General features: G+C 32.5%; 1 protein-coding gene across 1 annotated transcript in view; it reads right to left on the reverse strand.

Annotated features, from left to right (window-relative positions):
• The window catches only part of CEP126 (centrosomal protein 126), a gene marked incomplete at its 3' end in the record, with an annotated part of 71,163 nt that overhangs the window by 12,159 nt on the left and 32,465 nt on the right, over positions 1-26,539 (reverse strand). The window contains exons 5-8 of the mRNA XM_081281110.1: positions 25,595-25,793; positions 17,502-19,647; positions 1,748-1,857; positions 911-986 (exon numbers count right to left, since the gene is read on the reverse strand). Of these exons, the coding sequence (XP_081137236.1) occupies positions 911-986; positions 1,748-1,857; positions 17,502-19,647; positions 25,595-25,793 (2,531 nt within the window). The remainder of the gene's footprint in view (positions 1-910; positions 987-1,747; positions 1,858-17,501; positions 19,648-25,594; positions 25,794-26,539) is intronic.

Below are 26,539 nucleotides of genomic sequence, written 5' to 3' on the forward strand. Positions count from 1 at the left end.
GTAAATTTCTGTACTGGGAAGTTTCTTTGAATTTAAAAATAATGGAGAAATCCTTAAGAAAAGGTTAACACATGTTTATCTAAGGTTGAGCCAATCCCTGACATACTTTAATTTCTAGAGGGCAAGGCTATTGGATGTTTTGTTCATGACTTTATAACCTAATATTTACTTGTAAGCAGAAAATTAGCTCTTAATAATCATTTATTGAATGAACAAATGAAAATTAATACTTACATATGTAAAAATACAAAATAAGTGTAATATAGTAAAAATAACCAAGCAATGTAAACATTTTATTCAAGAATTTGTAAAAATTATCAAGAAATTTTCAAAACTCTAATACATATGGAAAAATAAGATGAAGAGACAATTTACCAAAAAATACATAAAAATTTAGCATATTATTAATAAAATATAAAATAAAAACTAATATAACACCATTTCCTTGCCTATCATATAAGCATGATTAGAAGTGACTCTTTAAATTGACATATACCACTGAGAGAATTTCTAAAGGTAATACTTTTTTGGAAATACTTTAGCAATATATATGAAAAGCTGTATCAATACATCTGTCCTTTGATCTAGTATCATTTAATATTTGTAGTTTCATTAACAAATATTTCTTAGGTGCCAATTACATGCCAGATACTGTAATTTTAATTCTGGGAATCTATCCTACAGAAATAATTGACAAGTCAGGAAATAATTTGCTGTAGAAAAGATGATCAATGCATTGTTATTATGAATGAAGAAAAACTGGCAATGAACTGAGTGTGTAAGGATGAGGAAAAGTTCAGGTTCTAATGGTATTTTAGCATTCACATAAAATGTAAGCAACTGAGAAAATCCATATAAGAAAAGAAAATTGTTGGAAACAAAGCTCTGAAGAAAATGTACAGACCAATACCTTCTCCATCATTAGAAGTACCCCTTGTAGTTAGTTTTGGCTCATTTGAACTTAGCTGGGCATTTTGTCCAAAATTCTATAAAAATAGAATAGTAAATCAGAACATGATTCCACATTTAAAATTTATGACATATAATAAACTTAAAAATTTTTAAATTGCTGCCTATATTTTCAGCTGTCATTATTCAATAACAAAATCATCACCAATATTCCTTGAAAATTATAAAGCTCATTTGATTTTCCTTTTTGCCATGTCTTCCAGGAAGCTCAGATTCAAGTAGGATGTTCAATCAGATAGGACTGTCTTAGTCTTTATGATTAAAATACATGCTTCCTTTATTCATGATTCTAGTTTTCCTTCCTTCCTTCCTTCCTTCCTTCCTTCCTTCCTTCCTTCCTTCCTTCCTTCCTTCCTTCCTTCCTTCTTTCCCTCTCTCTTTCCCTTTCCCTTCTTTCTTCCTACTTTCCTCTCATCTTTTCTACCTCTTTTTCTTTTTCTTCTGTATATTTCAAAAACTTTGTTGAATTTTGTTGTGCATGACCTAAGTTTTTCCAGAATTCGTTATAAACAATAACAGATAAAATAACAATAGTGATTTCTTAAAAGTTGATTTAAAACCTTTATTGGTAACAGATCATATACGCTAATTACAGGACAGAAAATAAGTACAGTACAAAAGCTTAGCGTAAGATTCTAAGACTGCATCACAAATGACTTTGGCTATATTTATATTTATGTTGTGGTATATAGTTTACAGCAAGCACTGTAACATCATTCTGTTTCCCACACAATTTTTTTCGCTATTATATAGAAATTTTTACTAATGCTGTACTTACATTTATTTGCTCACTGTACTTCTGTCCTACAGATCCAGGGTTTTTTCTTTTCTGCTCTAAAGGACTTCTCCTCTTATTTTCAATTTGCTTTCTTCTTCTAACAGTAGAATCTTAAACAAATGCCAGCACAATGTCAGAAATTATACAAGTTGAGTATACTATATCAATTGCAAACTTTCCAATTACCTTGGAACATCACAGAAAACTTATTTATTTCATCTATAAATTTCATTGAGTTTTATGTTCTTTGAATGATACAATTACAAGGATAAATTCAACACAATTCCTGCTTTTGAGGGACTTATGCTTTGGATCAGTGACTTCTGACACTTGGTGCTAGAACACCAGGAAGGTATGTAAAATAAGCCATTTGTGTGCAGGAAGAACATATTAGAATTCTAATTTATGCTTTATTTAAAAATTAGAAATTAAACTTTACTCATGCAATAAATGATTGACACTGATTGCTGAGGGCCATTGCCAAGTAGAAATGACGCATCGAAATTTCCTTGCCAGCGTACCCCATGTTAAATGGACTTGCCTTGGAAATTCGCTGTGACATTGCATGTGTGTTTGAGAAAGGTGACCCTGCTCAAGGACTAGGGTGGATCCAGGTTTAGGGTGTATCCTGCAGGTTTTAGGAAGTATCCCATCCTTGGGTTTAGGGAAGTTCCAGGTTTAAGGTGTACCCTGCGGGGTGGGGGGGGTGGAATAGGGCGTATCCTGCTGCCTCAGGCACGCCCGATCCTTGAGTTCCCATTGAGTTCTCCTGGAATTGAAAAGTATTTGGGACGTGAATTGGGCGGGCAGAATTTGGATTTCCCCAGAACGTGTTTGTACAGGGCCGGTGTGAGTTCGGGAATAAAGAATTGCTGTTTGAATCTACAAAGCTGTGAGTGGCTCGTGATCTTGTGCCCAGCCAAGACTGCGGCAACTGATAATCTAGTTAGTTTGCAAGATAGACTGTTATATATTGCACATAGTAATCTTGGTTATCTTGAAGGAATGAAAGTTAAAAATGAAACAAAAATCAACTTAAAGTATATTAAAGACATAGGAATTAGAAAAGAAACACTGCAACCGCTAAAAGAAAATTTAAGTTTAACACTTCAAGATATTGGCACAGGTCACCAACTTTCTGACAAGGCTTCTAAAACTCAAGAAATAAAACCAAGAATCAATAAGTCAGAAGGATTCAAATGAATAATCTTTTGTGCAGCAAAGGAAACAAGAGTATGAAGAGAGAATCTATAGAATGGGAGAAAATCTTTGCCAGCCACTCTTCTGATGGGGGTTAATAACCAGGTTATATGTATAACACAAAAAACTTCACATCAAAACACAAATAATTAATTAATGTGAATATGAACAACATATATCTCAAAAGAAGAAATGCAAATGGCCAAGAAATATATGAAAAAAATGGTCAATATCCTTAGCAATCAAGGAAATGTAAATCCAAACTACACATAGGTTTCCTCTCACTCCAGTTAGAATGGCAATCATAAAAAATACAAGTAATAAGTGCTGTGAGAAAAATAAAACAATAATAACATTGAATGTAAATGGCCTAAGCTCATCAAACAAAAGACATAGACTGGCAGATTGGATTAAAAACATGACCCAACAATATGATGTCCTCCAGAGACTCACCTCATAGATAAAGACATCCACAGACTGAATGTAAAAGGATGGGATAAAACTTACTCACATGATCTTATCCACAAGCAGGGTTTCTATACTCATATCAGATAAAGTTGGCTTTATGCCAAAGTTAATCAGAAGGGTCCAAGAAGGGCCATTTCACACTGCTTAAGGGAATTATACATAAACAGGACATAACAATCATAAATATTCACGCCCCATTCAGTGGAGCATCTACATACATCAAACAAACCCTTCACAATTTCAAGAATCAAATAGACCACAAAACAATAATACTGGGTGACTTCAACACACCTCTCTGATTACTAGATAGATCCTCCAAATGAAAACTAAATAAAGAAGCTATAGAATTAAAAAAAAATGCAATTAATAATTTAGACCGAGCAGACATATGTAGAAAATGTCATCCATCAAGGACTGAATACACTTTCTTCTTAGAAACACATGGATTCTTCTCTAAAACACATCATATCTTAGGCCACAAAGCAACTCTTAGCAAATACAAAAAAAAAAAATAGAGATAATACCTTCCATTCTATCAGATCATAATGGAATGAAATTAGAAATCAACAATAAAATAAAAAATAGAAGCTACTCTAACATGCTATTAAATGACCAATGAATGCATAGTAGAAGAAATCATGGATGAAATAAAAAATACTTAAAAAATACTTAAAGGTAAATGAGAATTGTGATACAATTATGAAAATCTCTGGGACAGTATGAAGGCAGATCTGAAAGGAAAGTTCACTGCACTGAATACATTCTTTAAAAGATAGAAAGTCACCGAATAAATAACCTAATATTACATCTCAAAGCCCTAGAAAAGGAAGAACAAATCAGGAAATAATTAAAATAAAAGCCAAAAATCAATAAAATTAAAACCAAAAATTCAAAAACTAGATGAAACTAAAATTTTGTTCTTTGAATAAGTAAATAAATTGATAAACCCTTAGCCAAACTAATGAAGAAAAAAAGAGAGAAAACTCAAATCACTAAAATTTGTGATGAAAAAGGAAGTATATGACCTATCCAAATTGAAACAGCAAGACATAGAAAATTTAAGCCTACCAACTAAGAAAAGACCAGGGCAATGACACATCAAGAAAAGAAGGTTTTAGAATATCCCTGATGAATATAGATGCAAAAATTCTCAGTAAAATTCTGGCAAATCACATACAAAAACATATTAAAAAGATAGTGCACCATAATCAAGTGGGATTCAGGGTTGCATGGTTGGTTCAACATATGGGAATAAATAAGTCACATCAACAGACCTAAAGACAAGAACCACATTATTATATCAATAGATGTAGAAAAAGCATTTGACAAAATTCAGCATCAATTCATGCTCAAAACCCTAGAAAAACTAGTGATTGTAGGAATGTACCTCAACATTATAAAAGCTGTATGCACCAAACCGAAGGCCAGCATCATTCTAAATAGAGAAAAATTCTACAGATTAGAACAAGACAGGGATGCCCTCTTTCACCACTTCTATTCAACATAGTCCTTGAAACCCTAGCCATAGCAACTAGACAAAGGAAGAAATTAAAGAGATACAAATAGGAAAAGGGCACTTACACTATCACTATTTGCTGGTGACATGATTCTATATTTAGAAGACCCCAAAAATCCACCAGAAAACTTTTTGAACTCATAAATTAATTCAGCAAAGTAGCAGGATATGAAATTAACATCCATAAATCAACTGCATTCCTGTACATCAGTGATGAATCAGCTGAAAAAGAAATTAGGAAAACTACCCCATTCATAATAGCCTCAAACAAACAAACAAACAAACTTGGGAATCAATCTAACAAAAGAAGTGAAAGACCTCTACAATGAATACTACAGAACACTAAAGAAGAAAATTAAAGAAGACCTTAAAAGATGGAAAGATCTCCTATGTTCTTGGATAGGCAGAACATGTCAAAAATGGCTACACTACCAAAAGCACTATACAGATTTAATGTAATTCCTATAAAGGTTCTGAAGACATTCTTCATAGAAATATAAAAAGCAGTCATGAAGTTAAATTTGAAAAATTAAGAGACCCAAAATAGTCAAAGCAATCCTTAGTGAGAAAAGTCATGTAGGAGATATAATAATACTAGACCTTAAATTATACTATAGAGCTCTAGTAACAAAAAATGGCATGATACTGGCACAAAAATAGATATGAAGACCAATGGTACAGAATAGAAGACACAGAAACAAAGCAACATAAATTCAGTTATCTCATACTAAACAAAGTTTCCAAAACCATATACTAGAGAAAACATAGCCCTTTTAATATATGGCGCTGGGAAAACTGGAAATTCTTATGTAATAATTGAAATTGAACCACTATATCTAACCCTGCACAAAAATCAACTCAAATTGGATCAAGAACCTATGCATCATTAGACCAAAGACCCTGCAACTACTAGAAGAAAAAGTAGGCCCAAATCTCTATAATGTCAGCTTAGGAGCTGAATTCCTCAATAGGACTCCTAAAGTGCACAGGGTAAAACCAAGAAATAAAAGTAATTGTATCAAGCTGAAAATCTTCTTCACAGCAAAGGAAACATTCAAGAGTGTGAAGACAGAGCCTACAGAATGGGAAAAATTCTTTACTACCAGCACCTCAGATAGGAGCATTAATCTCCAGGACATATAAAGAACACAAAAAACTTAATACCAACCTCCCCCCCCCCCACAAATAACCCAATCAATAAATAGGCAAAGAAGCTAAACAGACATTTCACAGAAGAATAAATACAAATGCCCAACAATTATATAAAAAAATGTTCAACATCTCTAGCAATTAGAGAAATGCAAATTAAAACTACACTGGGATTCCATGTCACTCCAATCAGAATGGCAATTAACAAGAATACAAGTTATAATAAATGTTGGCAGGGATGTGGGGAAAAAGGTAGGCTCATATATTGTTTGTGGGACTGCAAATTGGTGCAACTACTCTGGAAAGCAGTATGGAGATTCCTCAGAAAACTTCGAATGGAACTACCATTTGCAAGCTATCCCACTCCTAGGTTTATACCCAAAGGACTTAAAATCAGCATACTGCAGGGATGCAACCACTTCAATGTTTATAGCAACTCAATTCACAAAAGCCAAACAATGGAACCAATTTAGGTACTCTTCAACAGATAAATGAATAAAGAAACTGTGGTATATGCACACAATGGAATATTACTCAGCATTAAAGAAGAATGAAATTATGGCATTTGCAGGTAAATGGAGGGAGCTGGAAAACATCATGCTAAGCAAAGCCAAACCCAAAAAATCAAAAGGCAGAATTTTCTCTCAGATAAGTGGAGGCTGATCCATAATGGAGGGGGCATGGGAAGAATAGAGGAACTTTGGATTGGGCAAAGGGGAGTTGGGAATGGGAGGGGGCATGGGGATAGGTAAGATGGTGGAATGAGACTGACATCATTACCCTAGGTACATGTATGATTGTATAAATGGTGCAACTTTGCATTGTGTACAACCAGATAAATGAAAAGGTTTTCTCCATTTGTATACAATGAAACAAATTGCATGCTGCTGTCATATATAATTAGAAAATAATAAAATGTTGTGTTCTGATTAAGGTTCATATGCACATGTTAGTATAGTAATACATATGTACAGCATATATATTTCTCAAAATTTTATTAATAGTGATAATATTTGACGCTGTTGGTTTAGAAGGATGGATACAAAGTTAAATGGATTATTGCAGTAAAGTGCTTAAACTGCATGTAGAATTATAGACAGAACTAAATGAAAGCCCAGAGGATTACAATGAATTAAAAAATTAAGAAAGCTTTCATAGAGAATATTATATCTGAGCTTGATGTTAAAAGGAGTAGTGGATTCACAAGTAAAAAGGTGCTTTGAGACAGGAAGAACATTATGTACAAAGACAAAGTTATTGTGGTATATACTTAGGTTTTTAGGGGCTAAGGAGTAGAAAATTTACTTAGTCTGGGACATAGAATATGAATATTTATGTAAACATATAAATGTCTTGGGGAAGTACATGGAAGTATGCACATGTTATATTAAGAGTCAGAAGAACAAAATTAAAGTATTTTGAGCTCTGAGATTAAATTATATACTGGAGAACATGGGTTTGAATATTAAATTTAATTGATGTTAATTATGATCCTATAGCTAATACACACACATATGCACAAATTTATGTAAATGATATATAAATATAAGTATAAAACAACAGACACAAAGAAGCCACCAATTTTCAGGAAAATTGTCCAGGACCTGAACATCTTTTGAGAGTCAGAAATAACATAATACTAGTTAATATTTACTTAGCATTTATAAATTTCCAGATATTGTTTGTTCTAAGGGCTATAGGTACGATTACTACCACCATCTTTACAGATAAAGAAATTAAGGCACAGGAGACGATAAATAACTTGTCCAAATTTGTAGAGCCAGTAAGGGGTAAAGCTGAGATTCAGCTCCACTTAGTTGGGCTCAAAACTCTAAAATTCTAGCTCTTACACATTATGCTAGTAACTTTCATGCTGATTTGATTGTGTCTCAGAAAAATAAACATATTTGTCATAGTGACCCAGTATATACATGTAGCTTTAGAAAACACATTCTTATAACATACGATGCCCACTGGTAGTTTCTATTCTAGAACATTCCAGCTTTAAAGTTAGACTTTATTTTAAAAATATCGGCTACCAGTCATTAAGTTGATTTCTCAGCACACTAATGACTTAACCTCTAATCCATATATCTAAATTACAAGTAGACATTCAACCTATGCTTGAATGGTATAGTGATAAGGACCAAATGGGGCATCATCTATCATTGTTGACAAGCTTGAATCCTGCCCCTTTACTTTTATTTAGTTCTTTTTAAGCATAATAAACCTTCAAATATTTGTACAGAGCTATTATATCTCTTAGGCTGTGTTCCTTTAATTGATCTTTAGATCTCCTCTCTAGTTCTGAGTCTCTAAAGTTTTTCGCATAGCCCTTTCTCTACATTCTTTATGAAGACAGAGTACAGCATTTACATCTAAATTTGGTTATTACTGAAAATAATTCTGAAATTATTGTAAAAAATTTTATTGACTTTGTAACAGTAATAGCAAACTTTTATTTTTGTCTTTGGTCCTTTACATATGTGTTAAGTTTGGTGGGTTGGAGATTATTTATCCCAAGAACAAATACAGCATATACTTAAAACTGTTTATGTATTATTTCATTCACATATGTGCACCTAAATAATACCTAATAATTATTATAATAGCCAATAGCTTGGTCTCTTCTTTTCTTTTTTCTCCCCCGCCCCCACCGATGATTTTCTTGTCAATATTGAGGATTGAACCCAGGGGAGCTTTATCACTGAACTCCATCCCCTGCCCATTTTAATATTTTGAGACAGTCTTACTAAATTGCGTAGGGTCTTGCTAAGTTGACAAGGCTGGCCTTGAACTTGTGATTCCTCTTGTTTCAGCATCCCAAGTTGCTGGGATTACAAGTGTGCAGCACTGTGTCTGCCTAATTCTGGCATTAGGGTAAGTAATAAAACTTACCCTGGTATCTCTGGCCAAAAATTTCTAGTGTCATATGAAAATTCTAAATGTGATAGTATCACTACCCAACTGTCTTTGTGGTTTTCTCAAAGAACAGCTGCCAAAACAGATACCTTCTTCCTTAGAATTGTAAAATGATTAAAAATATATTTTTGTGTTAATATTATATCAACACTAATATAATAAATATAAGGAATTCCTACCCATAAAAGATATAAAAATGTACAAAGACAATAGATATTTCAAAAAAGCAAAGCAAAGCACACATAATTATATGAAAATGTTCAAAATGCAATTCATTTATACTTAGGGTAATGCAAATTAGCATAATTAGAAACTATTTTACATCCTAATGACTAAAAACATTAGAAAGGGAGTCAGAGCTTTGGTGAGGACATAATAAAATAATTCAGATTACCTAGTAAAGGTGAAAACATACATACCCTAAGACCCAGCAACTTCAGAATCAGTAATGTTCAAAACTGTTCTTAGGGTCATTATTCATAAAAGCAAGAAATTAGAAGTAACCTAAATGTTTAATGATAGAATTAATTTTTTTGTACATTCATATATAGTAAATATGAAGAAAGTAGAGGTAAATTAATCAATCTGAAAAAAATATTGATTGAAAAAAGAAAACCCCAGAAGAATAGAGATGACATGATTTCATTTATAAAATGCTTCAAAACTAGGTGAATCTAAACAATATTTTTTTTGGATACATTCATATGATGGTAAAATTATAAAGAAAAGCATGGAATAATTAACATAAAGTTCTGTATGGTGTCTGCTTCTGTCAGGAAGGAAAGGGAAGCAACTTGGAGAAGCATATGGAGTGATTTTCTATTTCTGAAACTGAGCAGTAAATACAGGACTCTTGTTCTTAGTCCCTGTTCTTATAGATGATATACATAATTTTGTATGTAAGATATATTTCACAATTTTAAAAAATCAAATGAATGGCTTGAGAGTTTTCTTGCTCAACCTAACTTCTTTGGTCTTGGTTTATCAGTTCAGTTGATCAGGATGATTTTGAATCTTGTTTCCACCTCTATTTCACTAATGACTTTGTTGTTTTGTGCCATCCACAAATTGAATAGATTGATGTGCTTTTTTCCATGTATGTTATGGAAAAATCTGTTGTTATTTGGGAGAGGTTTTAGAAAACAGTATATAGTAGCTAAGTGGTAAAGAACACAGACTTGTATTTCAAAGCAACTCAGAGCCCATGATGTAGACACTGTGAATAAAGCTCTTGTTCCTGAGTTGAAAAATTTATGGATAAGATGTTAACATTGTCATTAAATGGTGGTAGACATGCCCAAAGAATATTGTGGGGATTTGATTCCTTATGAATGCATGATGATAACTACTGGATAACAGAACAATATTGGAATGGTGGTAATAGGAGGAAATATTATCATCATGTTAGAAGCCTTGGAACAAGTATACATAATGACTGTCCAGTAGAGAAATCCATGTCCCCTCTACAAAGAACCTATTTTATTTTACTATGATGTAAAAATTGGGTCATGTACATTTTCATCTTAAACTTTAGGTTAAATAAGCTTTTATAATTAGTCAAAAAACAACACAAAACACAAGACTCTAGAGATAGAATGCTTTAATCCTGGGCCTCACTTATATTAGCTATGAAAATTATACAAGTTTGTTATCTCTATGAACACCTCAGTTTTAATTTTATTTTTTATTAAATTTTTTGGTACTGGGGATTGAACCCAGCTATGTTTTACCATTGAGCTACATCCTCAGCCCTTTTTATTTTTTATTTTGATACAGGGTCTCAGGCTGTCCTAGAACTTGTGATCCTCCTGCTTCAATTTCCTGAGTTATTGGAATTATGGGCATACACCACTGTGCTTCTCAGTTTTAATTTTAAAACAAGGGTAATGATATTAGTTACTTCACATTCTTATTGGAGAACTAAACTTGTTTCCATTTGTAAAGTGCTTAGAATAGCACTTAGAATAGTGCTTCAAATGGACACAGAACAAATGCTATCTAATTTTTACACAACAATTTGTTTCTATGTTTCTAATCAAATTTCTGGTCTCATAAAAACTATTTATTCTAGGGTAAAAACGCTGGAGCTACAATTCAGAATTCTAGTTCTTCTTTGAATTTTTTTAAACTGAGTATAACGTACATAGAATAGTGCACAATTGTAAGTAAACAGATTCTATTCACAAACCCAGATCACAAGTGAGTACTAAAAAACTCCTTTTACCTATTTCCATTTTATTCCCCACCATAGGTTTACCTGCTTTTGATATAAATGGAATATAATTTCCATTTTTATTGTCCAATTTTCTTTTGTAAAACAGTATGATGTGAAATTCATTTGTTATTTTTTTTAGCAATAGCTTATTTATTTTCACTGTGGTATGTCATTAAATGAATGCTTGAATTTCACTTAATTCGTACTATGTAGTTAATATAGATAATTCCCAGTTCTGATTATAAAGTTGCTAAGAAAGTTTTTGAACATGTCTTCTGGTTTCCACATGAATCAATCTCTCTCTGTCTCTTTAACACACATATATACAATTTATTGCTAGGTCATAGAGCATACACATATATTCAACTTTTGTAGATATGAGAATTTCCAGTTGATATACATCTTTATCAATCCTTGGTTTTGTGTCTTTCCAATTTTAGCTATTCTGATGTAGTTGTATCTAATTTTTTAAATGTGCATTTTCCTAATGACTAGTGAGGTTCAGACTTTTGAATATGTTTATTGACCATTTGGATATTCTCCTTTATGAGAAACATATTCCAAACATATTCCATTTTTAATAGTGGGTTGATCTTTTTGATGTGTTACCTAGACTAGTTATTTAGTCAAACACTAATGTTGCTATTGCTCTGATAGTACTTTGTAGATATTAAGTCCTATTAGTTATTTCTGCAATTGTATTTTGTAGATATTATTAAAGTCTCATAACCAGTTTCCTTTAAGGATGGTAGATCAATAAAGATATTATAGGTGGTCTTGATTAAACCAATTAAAAGGATTTAAAATCAACTTTAAATAAGTCTTCCTTGAGAAAATACATTTTTTTTTCCTGTGGAGAGTCATGTTAGCCATGCCTATAATTTTGTAGCCTGCCTTACCAATTTTGGATTTACCTAGACAGGCCCCATATTAATATATACCAATATCTTGCAATAAATCTCTTTGTAGCTCTTTACTGACACTGCTTTTCTAATTTAATTCTGGCTGATACAATTGGGTTGTCTTTTTCTTAATTCTTCTTTAATTGTAGTTCTTATTTATTGCAGTTCTGGTTAGGAGCTCTTTGTCAGTATTACACAATACAAATATTTTCTGCCACCCTGGGTGTGCCTTCTCAATCCCCCTTTTTTTTTGGATGAAAAACATCTGTAATTTTTTTTTGGTCCTGAGGATTGAACCAAGGACACCCCATGCATGCCAGAAAATTGCTCTCCTATTGAGTCACACCCCCCCAGACCAAAAGGTTCTAATTTTATTGTACAAATTGTTAATATTCTTCCTCATAGTCTTTGCTTTTTTAATACTGTGTAAGAAATCTTTGACCATCCTAAAATCATAAACATATTCCCTATATCATATTTAGGAGAACCTTTATTATAAAAATTATTTTTATAATAAGAAAAAGATTCTTTCCATATTTAGATCTATAGTTCACTTTGATTTTTTTTTGTGTACAGAGTGAGGTCAGGATCATTTTCACTAATTTCATATAGTGTTCAATCTGATGAATAATAAGATGAACCTTTATTATCTGCTATCCACTGCCACCTTTACCAAAAATTAAACAGTTAAAAATGTGGGTTCATTTCTATACTCCATATTCTATTCCATTGGTCTAAATATCCTTATGCAAATGCCATATTATACTAATTACTGTATCTTTTATACAATATGTAGTAGTATAAGTTTTACAACTTTATTCACTGAGATTATTTCAGCTATTCTTGGCCGCTGCATTTTCAGATAAATGTTACACAGAATTTGTCAATTTTAACAAAAATCCTGCTGAATCTTTAATTGAGATTGTACTACAGTTATAGATTAGCTTTAGGAGAACTGGCTTCTTTATAATACTGTCTCTTCTAAGGCGTGAACATTTTGCAGGTCTTTATTTCTCTCAATAGCGTTTGATAGCCTTTCATGAAAGGAGCCAGGCAAAACTTTTTATATTTATCCCATAGGTGTGTGTGTGTGTATATATATATAAGTTTATTTATTTATTTTAATGTGGTGCTGAGGATCAAACCCAGTGCAGTGCCTCACCCATGCTAGGCAAGCACTCTACCACTGAGCTACAGCTTCAGTCCTCCATAGGTTTATATTTTTAAATGTTATTTAAAAAGTATCATTGTTCAATTTCTCAGGTCTTCCTATATTTATCAATTGGTTTAATTTATTTTCAATTCCCCATACCCATCCAATTACATATTTAGTATGGAATCTGTGTTATTTCTGGAGTAAAACATATTAATATTCATTTTTTCTGTCAGTGTCATCTTTCTATAAAATTTCTCTCAAATGATACCTTTTCTCCTTAAGTTTATTCTGTAGTCAAAAAAAGTTTCACAGTCTCTATTCTTTACAAAACTCACTCTTTAATCATGTTCATATACTGTATCCAATCTCCTAATATTTAACTGATGAAACAGAGGCCATCCAAACTCAGTTCTTTCCTTAGCCACTCTAAATATCTCTTCTTTAATTTGCCTTGTAGGCTAAAGTTTATCTCAAAGGAAAGAAATATGAAGAGTTGTAAAAAATGCTAGAGTAGAATCTCATAGGAAATTAGACATTGAATCAAGAATATTAAAAGAGGATTTGCTCTTAAAAGTTGAATCCATGAATTGTTTCTTCTATTTCTTTCATGCTTTTAATTTTTTTCCTGTTAAGATTATTGATCTATACTAATCCTTCCATAAAAATGTTTCATAATGTACCTATTCAAGTCACTGTCATAGACATTATTATTCATGGCTAAAACTGCTTTGGAAGAATGGCTTATATTAATTTAACCCTGCATCCTCACTGCTCATTCTGTATTATTATTATTTTTTCATTTGAAATATTATATAGAGCATAGTAAAGAACAGATATTGAACAAACATAATTGAAGATCCCTGTGTATCAAGGTTGCCTCATGCTCTAATATGAATGGTGCTGTTTGGAGTTTTGCAATTTATAACCTGAACAACTACAATGCAATCGTGCTATTATAGACACTTGTTCTTCTTCCCTCCCTAGAGATAATTTCTATTCTAAATTTATGTTTATCATTAATATGTCTGCTACAATTTTACTACCCATGGATATGTCTAAAAGCCATGTAGTATCATTTTATATTCTTATAAAAATTTATTAAAGTATTCTAACTCTACAATTTTCCTCTCATTTGGGATATTTATTCCTATTAATATGTGGTCTGGGAAAAACTAGTAGATGAATATTGGATGAGAAAGGAGAAATGGGGATATTGGATATTTGAGGAGAACAAGGGTTTGAAATAGCTATTGTAAAAGATGGAGAGTGAATTTACCAGAGAAATAGTCAGATTAATGGGTAAAGTTGATAATTAGGGGCTGATGATCATGAATCTACAGTGTAATCAATATACTTGGTACATTGTGCACATTCTCTCTGCTACTTAGAAGCAAGCTGAAAGTAGATTAAGTTTTTTTCTTGGAAGATGGAGGGTTGCCTGACTGGTGCAAAGGAGCAAAGAGTTTAAGATATTGGCAGAAGAATTATTAAAATGATGGACTATTAAATCTAAGCTAGATAAGTAGTAGAAAATAGCTGATGGAATGAAATACGAAAGCAGAGAAAATAATGAATTACATATCTGTGAGATAAAAGAATGGTAGGAGTAAGAAGAGAAAGAATAAGAGACTGTAGTCATAGTAGATAATATGATCGAGTTACTGATTATAGAAGTAGAGAAGTTATAGATCATGGTAAGGGCCAAGATATCACAAAAAGGAGGAGAATTTATGGATGTTGGCAAGGTTCAGGATAGGGCAAGGGGAATGCGTAATTGAGGCAGAATGTTATAGAACATCATTTTTTTTAAAGAGAGAGAGAGAGAGAGAGAGAGAGAGAGAGAGAGAGAGAGAGAGAGAGAATTTTTAATATTTATTTTTTAGTTTTCGGCAGACACAACATCTTTTTTTGTATGTGGTGCTGAGGATCGAACCTGGGCTGCACGCATGCCAGGTGAGCTAGCTACTGCTTGAGCCACATCCCCAGCTCCTACAGTTTGTCATTAGTAATGAAAAAGGATTGAGGAAGGTCAACATGTTAAGATTGTTCATCCATGTTTATGTTGAATTATCTAGTACGATGGCAAAAACTTTGCAATAGAAAGGAATACTGTGAACCAGATGACATGGTTATCTTTAGGGAGGAAATTACTTGAGACATTGGAGGTGATTATAGCTGAATGTCTTGGACCTCATGGGGATAGTTTTTTTCCTAGAAGACTCTGGAAGATTTAATAAAGAGCAAGGTATCCTCCATAATTGTCATCTCTAGGCACATAAGAATGTGAAAACAGAAATGACCTGGCAAATAGGAGTGGGAAAATGAAAATGAATAAATTCTCACTGAACTATAATTTGTTATTACCATAGAAGTAACTTAAAATGTTAGACATTTAGTTTTGAAAAAAATCTTGAATGACTGCTAAGTATTTGGTTTTGTTAGAATTTTTAGATTTTCTAATTATTGTAGTAAGAGGTATAGATATATACAACAGTTTGAATATTTTTACATCTATGAAAATGTGGCTAAAATTCTTTATGTTTCCAGTGTTTCTTATATTCCTGAGAGAAGTACCTCCTTTCATTAAATATCAGGAAAATAGTAGTTTCTCCAGTTCAAAATACATATCCCATTCTTTTATCAGAGAATGAGGATTCTAGTAGGCTACCCTTTATTATATAAGCTATTTGGGAAACTCAGTTTCCAATTATTTTTTCTGATAGCTCAGAGTCTGATACATGATATATGTTTAGTAACTATACTTATTGTATGGTTTTAGTAGAAAAAAGCACAGGTCTTAGAGCCATAGAAATCTGTGATTAAAATGCCAATTCTGTTATTTATTAGTTCTTGCCATAGGGCATTTCTGTTTCCTTCTTTGCAAAATGGGATTTTTAAAAATGTTTATTTTTCAGGGTTACTATAAAGTTTAGTAAGATAATAAATTTAAAGTCCTTAATCCTGTAATTAAAAGAAAATAGAAATTAGAAATAGATAAACATCATTATTTATTTATTTATTTATTATTTATTATTATTACATAATCTGTATGAGACTTTTATTTTTGAAGTATTAAATTAAAGTTATATTGTGAAATAACTGGGTAAAAAAAGAAACTCTAATGAGAGAAAAAAATTTTAAATTTAGATCTTTGTATACAAGCACTGAAGACTTTTATATTGCAGTCTTTGCATTTAATTTTCTATCTGGCAATGTGTTTGTGCCCGCCCAATTCACAGAAAAGTTGGGGTGCCTATGAATTGTCAGGCACTGTTAGGGCCTGGAGACACAGTGATGAAATACAGAAAAAGTTAATTTTCCCTAAAAGTTTACGGTCTAATTGAAGAAGACTTTGAATATTAAATTTTAAATTAACTCTCTCTTTAATTATAATATTTATTTATACCTTTGGAAAAATAAGTGTTGCTTTTCTGGATTATTTTCTGGATTTCTCTCTCTCTCTCCCTGCCCCCGCCCCCCGCCCCCAGTCCTATTTCTCCATAAGCAACCAGTTCCTACTAGCAGGAAATATGGGCTCTTAGTTCATTCCCTCAGAAGAGGAAAAGTAGCTCATGAGGAGTCAACCAGTTGCTATGGACAATGACAGTCTATATAGAAGTAATTTTTTAGAAAAAAACTTAAGGCAATGGTATCATTCTTTTCCTTCTGTGAAAGTCAATATTTGTAGCAGATAAATGCAGAGCTATCACACTTTTGAAAAGAAATGGTAGGATTTGGTACATATTATTAGCATATAGCAGTTCAATTTAATAGTTTTAAAGAAAAATAAAGGATTTTGTTATAATTACATTTTCTCAACTATTTATAATAATTTAAACAATTATATTCACTGTGCTTAACTTGACAGAAAATATGACTCCAATATTAATGACAGAATAATGTGGGAAAAGAATCAGATCCTATTTCTTATCTACTCTCTTTTAAATTAACAAGAGAAATCATGAAAAACATAAAACACTGGCAATACTTTCTAAGTTTACTTGAGCGTATAGGTTGGGTCACTCAAAAGCTTCAGCTACTAGATCAAGTTAAAATATAAAGTAAGGTAAGTTATTTCTATAAGGCTAATTTATAATTGAATATCAACATTTAATCATAATGAAATGTACATTGTAGTGTATATTGCTATGTCTCAATAAGGAAAATTTCATATGAATTTAAAAAGTCGTACATTTTATGTATAAAAGATATGAATTTCTTCTTACCAGTGGCCCTCTCATTTTGGCTCAGAATGTTATTCCCTCTTTTCCACAAGGGAGCCGATTCTTCTTCAGTAGTTCTAAGAGTCACAGACTGAGGGCTTTCTTCACAAACAGGACTTCTTTGGATGCAATATAATGTCCCATCTTGCTGTGTAACCATTTGAGTATCATTTGAATGATTTGTTTTTGCTAAAGTTTGGCACTCAGAAGAATAATAAGATGGTAAAGATGTAATCACAGTGACCAGGTCAGAACGAGGATCTGAGAGTAGAGGACTACTTTCTTGATTCCACTGATTTAAATTGTGTTCTGGTGGAAGCATGCATTTTGAATTAAAACAGTTATACGTAATAATGTTTTGAGAATTTTCAGTTATGATTGATTGACACTTAGATACATGTATATTTTTACCACTTCTAATATTTGATGTAGGTTTAGGAGGAGGATGAGGTATAAAAAATTTACCCTGAGTTTGTAGAAATGTGTTGGCTTTACTTGCAGACCGTGGTTGAATGACAGTGCCTTTTCTGTTGGTATACATAAAGCTGGATTGGACTTTTGCAGATCCTGCTCTTCTGATTACTTTTGCTCCACTTCTATGTGGATTACCTTTCGGTGTTCTGGAATTACCATTACACATAGTGATTTTATTTTCCTCTTTTTTGGAGGCCAGCCAGGCTTGTTTAGTAAAGTTATAACTTGAAGGTATAAAGCAGTTTAAAGGTGCATGGTCTGTTCCAGGACCTCCTAAAGCAGTGACATTTTCAGAGAGAGAGTCATCCTTGGACTTCTTTCTATTAGAATTTACAGCACAAGCAGGAACACTAGTTAAACTATTGCCAGCACCACTTTTAATGTGGAGTTCTTGAGACCATGGTTGAGTCATTCTTGTTCTATTCTTTAGTGAATGACTGTCTTCAGTGTTGTTTTCTATGTCACCAGTTTCATCAAACCACCTCAATTTTTTGGTAATCTTTGGGATTTCTGCACTTTTTTCCTTTGTTAATTCAATACTATCTCTAATAGCTGCTGCTTTTTGATTTCTGAACTTAAAGCCTTGATTTATAATTAGTGCCTTAAAATAATCATGTTCGTATTTAGATTCCTTCTTTAAAATACTTTTAAGAAACCTCACACCATTTCGCTCATGAATGTTGTATTTTATTTTCTTATGCTCATCAAGTAAATCATAACTAGAAGCTACATTAGACAATGATGTTGATGATTCATACAGTTTTTGTTTTTTATCTTTTGAATCAGAATTTTGAGGTAAATAGGTGGCTTGAACATTGTCTGAAAATGAAGGAAACTCTTTTTTGTTAAAATTGAAATATTTTATCCTTTCATCTTTAACATCTTTTAATTCTTCTAACTTATCAGAACACTGCACTGGGTCAATTTCTTTTATGTGAATATTGTTCTTTGCTAAAGGCCTAGCTGATTGTGTATTAGATGGCAAGACTAAAGGTGTTGCTGTTGGCATGAATGAAGCAGGAATTGAAGTACCTCTATTTTCTTGAGTTAATTTAGAGTATGTTTCTTGGTTGGAAAATGTAGCCACTTCCTGGTTTAGAAAATCTGGAGCTGTCCAGGCTTTGCTGAATTTAAAAGTTGGACTCTTAGTAACCAATGGCCTCTCAGTTTTAAGTGCTGCCAAAGTAGAGTCACTTGTCCTCATAATGCTGGCTTCAGAGGTTTCTTCACTTTTTTTATCTAGTTCAACTATGGGTGGACTATATAAAAAGGCTACTGAATTATTATTAGCAGTACTTGTGACTCTTTGCACAGTTCTATTCAAAGTGGATGGATTTTGTTCTTTATTATTAAAAGCTTCCCACACAGGTAGAACATTAGATTTACTTAACATATCTGAGAAACATGTGACAGATTGAGTCTTTTGAGCATCTAAATTCGTAAGCCAATTATTGATATGCTGAGTTTTAGAGACCAACAGTTTATCTTCATCAAAGCAGTTTATATTAGTTGATTGAAGATTTGCTAGTTTGAGGGAAACAGAATTCTGCTGGATTGATGTAGAAGGCTCCTTATTAAGTGTCAAGTATACTTCTTCATGCTGCCCAGTCTCAAGACTGTCTATACTTGAGAGTGTTTCAGAATTGGTTATACGATTAACTTCATCACAAAAGTTCTGAGAATAAAAAAAAAAGAAAAGAAAAAAAGAAAATTTAAATTGTGAAAGTAATGTCTCGCACCATTATTACTGAGTCCGGTTTTCATTGGCATGTAAAATAGAGCACAATTTAAACAGACCAATATCAAGTGAGGAAATAGAAGAAGCCATCAAAAGCTTACCAACCAAGAAAAGCCCAGGACCAGATGGATACATAGCGGAGTTCTAAAAGAACTTTAAAGAAGAACTAATACCAATAATCTTCAATTTATTTCAGGAAACAGAAAAAGAGGCAGTAATTCCAAACTCATTCCATGAGGCCAATATCACCCTGATCCCAAAACCAGGCAAAGACACATCAAAGAAAGAAAATTTCAGACCAATATTTCTAATGAACATAGATGCAAAAATTCTCAATAAAATTCTGGCAAATTGAGCACAAAAATATATCAAAAAGATTGTGCACCAAGATCAAGTGGGATTCATCCCAGGGATGCAAGGTTGGTTCAACATACGGAAATCCATAAATGTAATTCATCACATCAATAGACTTAAAGATAAGAATCATATGATCATCTCAATAGACACAGAAAAAGCATTTGACAAAAATACAGCACCTCTTTATGTTCAAAACACTAGAAAAACTAGGGATAACAGGAACATATCTCAACATTGTAAAGGCTATCTATGCTAAGCCTCAGGCCAACATCATTCTAAACAAAGAAAAATTGAAGGCATTCCCTCTAAAAACTGGAACAAGACAGGGATGCCCTCTTTCACCACTTCTATTCAACATAGTTTTTGAAACACCGGTCAGAGCAATTAGACAAAAGAAATCAAAGGGATATGTATAGGAAAAGAAGAATTTAAATTAGCACTATTTGCTGATGATATGATTCTATACCTAGAAGGCCCAAAAAACCTCCACCAGAAAACTTCTAAAACTAGTAAATGAATTCAGCAAAGTAGCAGGATATAAAATCAACACCCATAAATCAAAGGCATTTCTGTATATCCGTGACAAAGCCTCTGAGAAGGAAATGAGGAAAAATTACCCCATTCACAATAACCTCAAAAAAAAAAAAAAGATATTTGGGAATCAATGAAAGAGGTGAAAGATCTCTATAATGAAAACTACAAAACCCTAAAGACAGAAATCAAAGTATGTCTATAAAAAATATAAGGGTATAAGTAATCTATATTTCTGAAGTAGTCCTCAATGTAAAAAAATAGGAAGATAACAAAGATTTATAATCTGATTGCCTTAATTTCAAACTCCTAAGGTAATTATTTAATTACTCTAGTCACAATTATAGTTTCAAAGGTCTCATAAGGGAAGTGAAATCCTACAAAACAGTTATTTACAAATTGCATTCTTTTTCTGAAACCCTTACTGGACTTGAATGAGGCTTCTAGTAGCTCTGTGACCTTAATATGAACTTCCTGTTGGCAGGGGATACATGCTTTTTATAAAAGTTAATCTTGTGGTCTATAGTAAAGTTTTTAACTCTGGCTGCATCTTAGAGGTCACATAAGGAATTGTCTATTCAGGTTCTTGGCCCATTTATTGATTGGGTTATTTGTTTTTTTGGTGCTTAGATTTTTGAGTTCTTTATGTACCCTAGAGATTAGTGCTCTATCTGATGTGTGAGGGGTAAAGATTTGCTCCCAATATTTAGCTCTCTATTGACCTCACAGATTGTTTCTTTTGGTGAGAAGAAACTTTTTAGTTTGAGTCCATCCCATTTATTGATTCTTGATTTAATTCTTGTGCCAAAGGAGTCTTATTAAGGAAGTTTGGGCCTAATCCCACATGATGGAGATTAGGGCTTCTTTTTCTTCTATTAGACGCAGGGTCTCTGGTTTTATTCCTAAATCCTTGATCCATTTTGAGTTGAGTTTGGTGCATGGTAAGAAGTAGGGGTCTCATTTCATTTTGTTGCATATGTATTTCCAGTTTTGCCAGCACCATTTATTGAAGATGCTTTATTTTCTCTAGTGCATGTTTTTGGCACCTTTGTCTAATATGAGTTAATTATAATTTTGTGGGTTAGTCTCTGTGTCCTTTATATATCAATCAAGAAATATATGAAAAAATGTTTATCATCACTAGCAATTAGAGAAATGCAAATCAAAACTACTCTAAGATTTCATCTCACTCTAGTCAGAATGGCAGCTATTATGAATGCAAACAACAATAAGTGTTGGAGAGGATACACAGCTGATGGGGCTGCAAATTGGTGCAGCCAATATGGAAAGCAGTATGGAGATTCCTTGGAAATGTGGGATTGGAACCACCATTTGACCCAGCTATCCCTTCTCCTTGGTCTATACCCAAAACAGCATACTACTGGGACACAGCCACATCAATGTTTATAGCAGCACAATTCATAATAGCTGAACTGTGGAACCAACCTAGATACTCTTCAATAGATGAATGGATAAAAAAATGTGGCGTATATACAATGGAATATTACTCAGCAATAAAAGAGAATAAAATCATGGCATTTGCAGGTAAATGGATGGAGTTAGAGAAGATAATGCTAAGTGAAGTTAGCCAATCCCAAAAAAACAAATGCTGAATGTTTTCTCTGATACAAGGAGGCTGATTCATAATGGGGTAGGCAGGGGGAGCATTGGAGGAATAGACAAATGCTTAGATAGGGCAGAGGGGTGGGAGGCGAAGGGAGGGAGTATAGGGTTAGAAATGATGGTGGAATATAATGGACATTATTATCCAAAGTACATGTAGAAAGTCACAAATTGGTTGAATATACTTTGTATACAACCAGAAATATGAAAGATTGTGCTCTTTGTGTAATAAGAATTGTAATGCATTCTGCTGTCATATATAAATAAAAAAATAAAAAAAAGTTCCATCTTGGTAAAAAATTCTATTCCTGGGTCCTGTTAATTTAATATATGTATGGGGGTGTTGAGGTTGTGGCTCAGTGGTAGAGCAATTGCCTAGCATATGTGAGGCACTGGGTTAAATTCTCAGCATCACATATAAATAAATAAAGGTCCATTGACAACTAAAAAAAATTAAAAAAAAAATACTTGTATGAGTTCATCCATTGGTATTATTCTTTTTTTAAAATTTCTTAGGTAATTATAATATGGGTTTAGGGTCATGAACTATTGACTTTGTAAAATGATTCCTTTTTGGAGATGTAGGACAATCATTTTCATAAATTCCAGCTATTTCACTAAAATTTCACTAAAATTTCCATGGAATTTATCAATATTTACTTAAAATTTTATGATTACTTAATAATATGTTAAATGTTTAAAAGTATATCTGATTTTTCACATATATCCAGAATGCATTAATCTATATTGGATATATAGCAATAAATTTTAAGATGCTAAATTATAAATCTAGTAAAAAAACTGAATGAATTAAAAAGTAAAGTAGTGTATCTTAAGATTACAAATTTCATAAAATTTAGATATTCTGCTATGAAACAAAAATAATTTTTTGTAGCCCAGAAAGTAAACCAAGAAACCAAGGAAATAAATTATAGGATAAAATATTTTAGTTTATATAGTTAATTCTTTTTGATATATTAGTGTGAAATAGGTTTTAAATATTATTCATAAAAGTTTTATATTACTAGTGTTTATCCCTTGTACATAATATGTTTGGCATACTTTGTGTACTAATAGTCACTTAACCAAATCAGAAGAATAAAACAAAGGACAGCTACTTCACTGTTTGGTTTTGGGATTAAATTATTTTAATTGATAACAGTAAGGAAACTAAGGTTGGATAGCTTCCTGTGACACTGAATCCAGTGAGATACAGAAGTCTGGATTAGAAAGTAGAAGGTAGATGGAATTGTGCTATCTAGGCCTCTAAGATTTCTGTTTGTATTAAGTCTGTGATATTCTTATCTCCAAAAGCACCTCTAAAGGTGTCTGGCAAATTTCTTTTGTTTTTGTTTCTTTTTGGTATCAGGGATTGAACCCAAGGGCACTTTACCATTGAGCCACATGGCCAGCCTCTTTTTTATATTTGAGACAGGGTCTTGCTGAGTTGCCTAGGACCTCCCTAATTTGCTGAGGCTGGCTTTGAACTCAAATCCTCTTGCCTCAGCCTATGGAGCTGCTGGGATTACAAGCATGCACCCTGAGGTGTCTGGAAAATTTACGATTTCATAAACTCTACATTTTTCCCTACCATTGAAAAATGAAACATTTTTATCAGCTTTTCAAGTTTCATTCATAAGTTATACTAATTGTCCTCTTGTCTTTGTTCTCCTGTATGTAAACATATCTATTTTTCCTCTGGGTTAATTTGATTTTGATGTGCCTTTGTTTGGTGTGTATGTGTTTGAGTGTGTGTATGTGTGTGTGTATGTAGACTTCTTGGAGTTTGTTGAGTTTCTTAAATCTGTGGATTTATAATTTCATCAAATTTGAAATTCCTCATTGTGGAATTTTAATTATTGTTTTTTTTGTTGAATGTTGTTTTACAAGCCACTAATGCTATTAATTTTTTCTAATCTTTTTTCTCCCAATGCTTCAGTTTGGATAAGTTCTATTGATTGCTATGTCTTCAAGTCTGAGGATTTTTTTTTTCTGTAATAACTGAATTGTTAAGTCTATTCAGTGAAATTTTCAATTCAGATATATTTGATTCTTTAAAAATATATTTCTTCATTATATTTATTGTATTTTAATTCTTTGAATATATTTATAAAATGATTTTGTTTATTAATTCCATTATCTCTGCCATTTCTGTGCCTGATTATATTCACTAACTTTCTTCTAGGTTATGTGTCATATTTACCTGCTTCTTCACATGTCTAGTAAATTCTGATTGAATTGACATTATGAGCATTATGCTATTGCATGTATACATTTTAAAGTCTTTAAGAGTGTTAAGGTCTTTTTTTTGACAGGAAGTTGGGTTACTTGTTGGTTTTTTTGAGGTTTATTTAGACTATCTAGGTTAAAAGCCCATATCATCATAAAGTTTAGCTAATTCTTTTTTTTAAAGATATTATCCTGTACTGCCTGTTATCCAGTATATAAAAACAGTTGTTTCATATATTTTATTCATAATTATGATTGTTTATAGCAGGAAGGCATATTATCATCGCTAGCAGAAATCTCCTGTTTTGTTTTCTTAGCCTTGACCACAATTGATTAATTGTTGGATAAATCAGACCAATTTAATCTTGATATTGATCTATTAAGATTCTCATAAATGTGTGTAATTCTTCATGAAAGATAAAGTACGTGGGGTTGGGAATGTAGCTCAGAGGTAGAGCACATGGCCTGTATGCATGAGACCTTCAGTTCAATCCCCAGTGCCACAAAAGTCAATAAAAAATAAAGTGCAGGAACATTTTGTAAAAATTAGATGCAATCTACATTAATTTATAAAATATGTAACCAAGTAAATTTCTTACTAGGGGTTAGACTAGAAACATCATTTCTAGATAATTCTGCCATATTTCACATAATCTTGAAAAATAGTGATCCATTATACTTTCAAATAGCTTGCTTGCTTGTATTTATTTATTTATACGTGCTGGGAATGGATCTTGGGACACTCTACCACTGTGATACATCCCCAGCACTTTTTATTTTTATTTTGAGATAGATTTTGCTAAATTGCCCAGGCTGGCCTTGAACTTCAGATCCTCCTGCCTCAGCCTCCCAAGTCTCTGAGATTATTAAGACATGCCACTGTGCCTGACCTATAAAGCATGTCTTTTGAAATAGGAGGTGGTAAAAAAGAAAAGAAGTGGCAGAGAGAAAAATGAGGATGAGGTGAGGAAAAATTAAAAAAGCCTTTTCTTCTAGCATCTGTGATGCATTCTTGCTGATTCATCCACACTTTCTTTTATGGCCTACTCTTAGCTAGTGGCATACATTTCTTTAGTGGAGAAATGAAAAGTAGGATCAAAATATTACTAGAAATTAGAATATTAATAACATTATAGTTTCATACTTGCAAACTGCTTAAATGCTGATCTTCCAGGAGTTTCTGAGTTTCCTCCAGTTTAAGCTGGAACACATTTTTGTTAGCAGCTAGGTTTGCCATGCTGTTTTCCTTCATTTCTTTATCACAACTGATTTTGGATAAGAGATGTTTCTGATTCTTATGGTCATTTTTTGACAATGTTGAAGGCAAGGAAGAATCTATAGCTCTGTGAACCAGACATAAAAAAAAAACATTGAGTACACTTGAATAAAATTAACTTATTTCTATAAGTATATAAAATGTACATTTGTATAATATGTGTGTATGTGTCCAGATAATCACATATAAGGATATTGGAGAAGTATATAGATATATTAGAATGGGAATTTAAAGCAGTTAATAGTAAAATAAAAATGATTATGAGACTATAGTGCTGATTAAACAACTCTTTCATGTAGGAATGCCCAGTTACCCATGACTTTATTATATCCCATTCTGACAGGGGTAAAAGTAATTTTTGGAAATGTGTAGAGTTAGTTCTCAGTTCCTTTAAGAGCATTCCTATATGGATAACAATATTCTGCATTACCCTTTGTTCTGAGTTGATGTCATGGCTAATAGGTATTTCTATAACCCTAAGAGAGTTGGTTGAAGATTTAAGCAGATGGAAACTAGGAAAACTGCTTGTCAGGGTAGGCAGGAATTTCCTCTCTACTTAATTAGGTTTGGGAGTGTGGCTCTTAAGGAAGAGTGTACACATTTTTTTTTTCAGTTTGTTTCAGGAATATAAGCATGTTTTTCATGCTACAGAAGGAGTATCTTTAACATAGAGTCTACTTTTAGTATGCCAATGTGCTACACCAAAATTATTAATGCATGACATCTTCTATTAGAATTTTGTATCATCTGGAAATGGATAGCATGTTACATTTCAGCATGCATACTGAAGTGAAAAGCAAAGAACTGAGGAAG

Source organism: Spermophilus citellus (genome assembly GCF_964194105.1).
Source record: "Spermophilus citellus genome assembly, chromosome: 2".
In the NCBI taxonomy this organism is placed as follows: domain Eukaryota; kingdom Metazoa; phylum Chordata; class Mammalia; order Rodentia; family Sciuridae; genus Spermophilus; species Spermophilus citellus.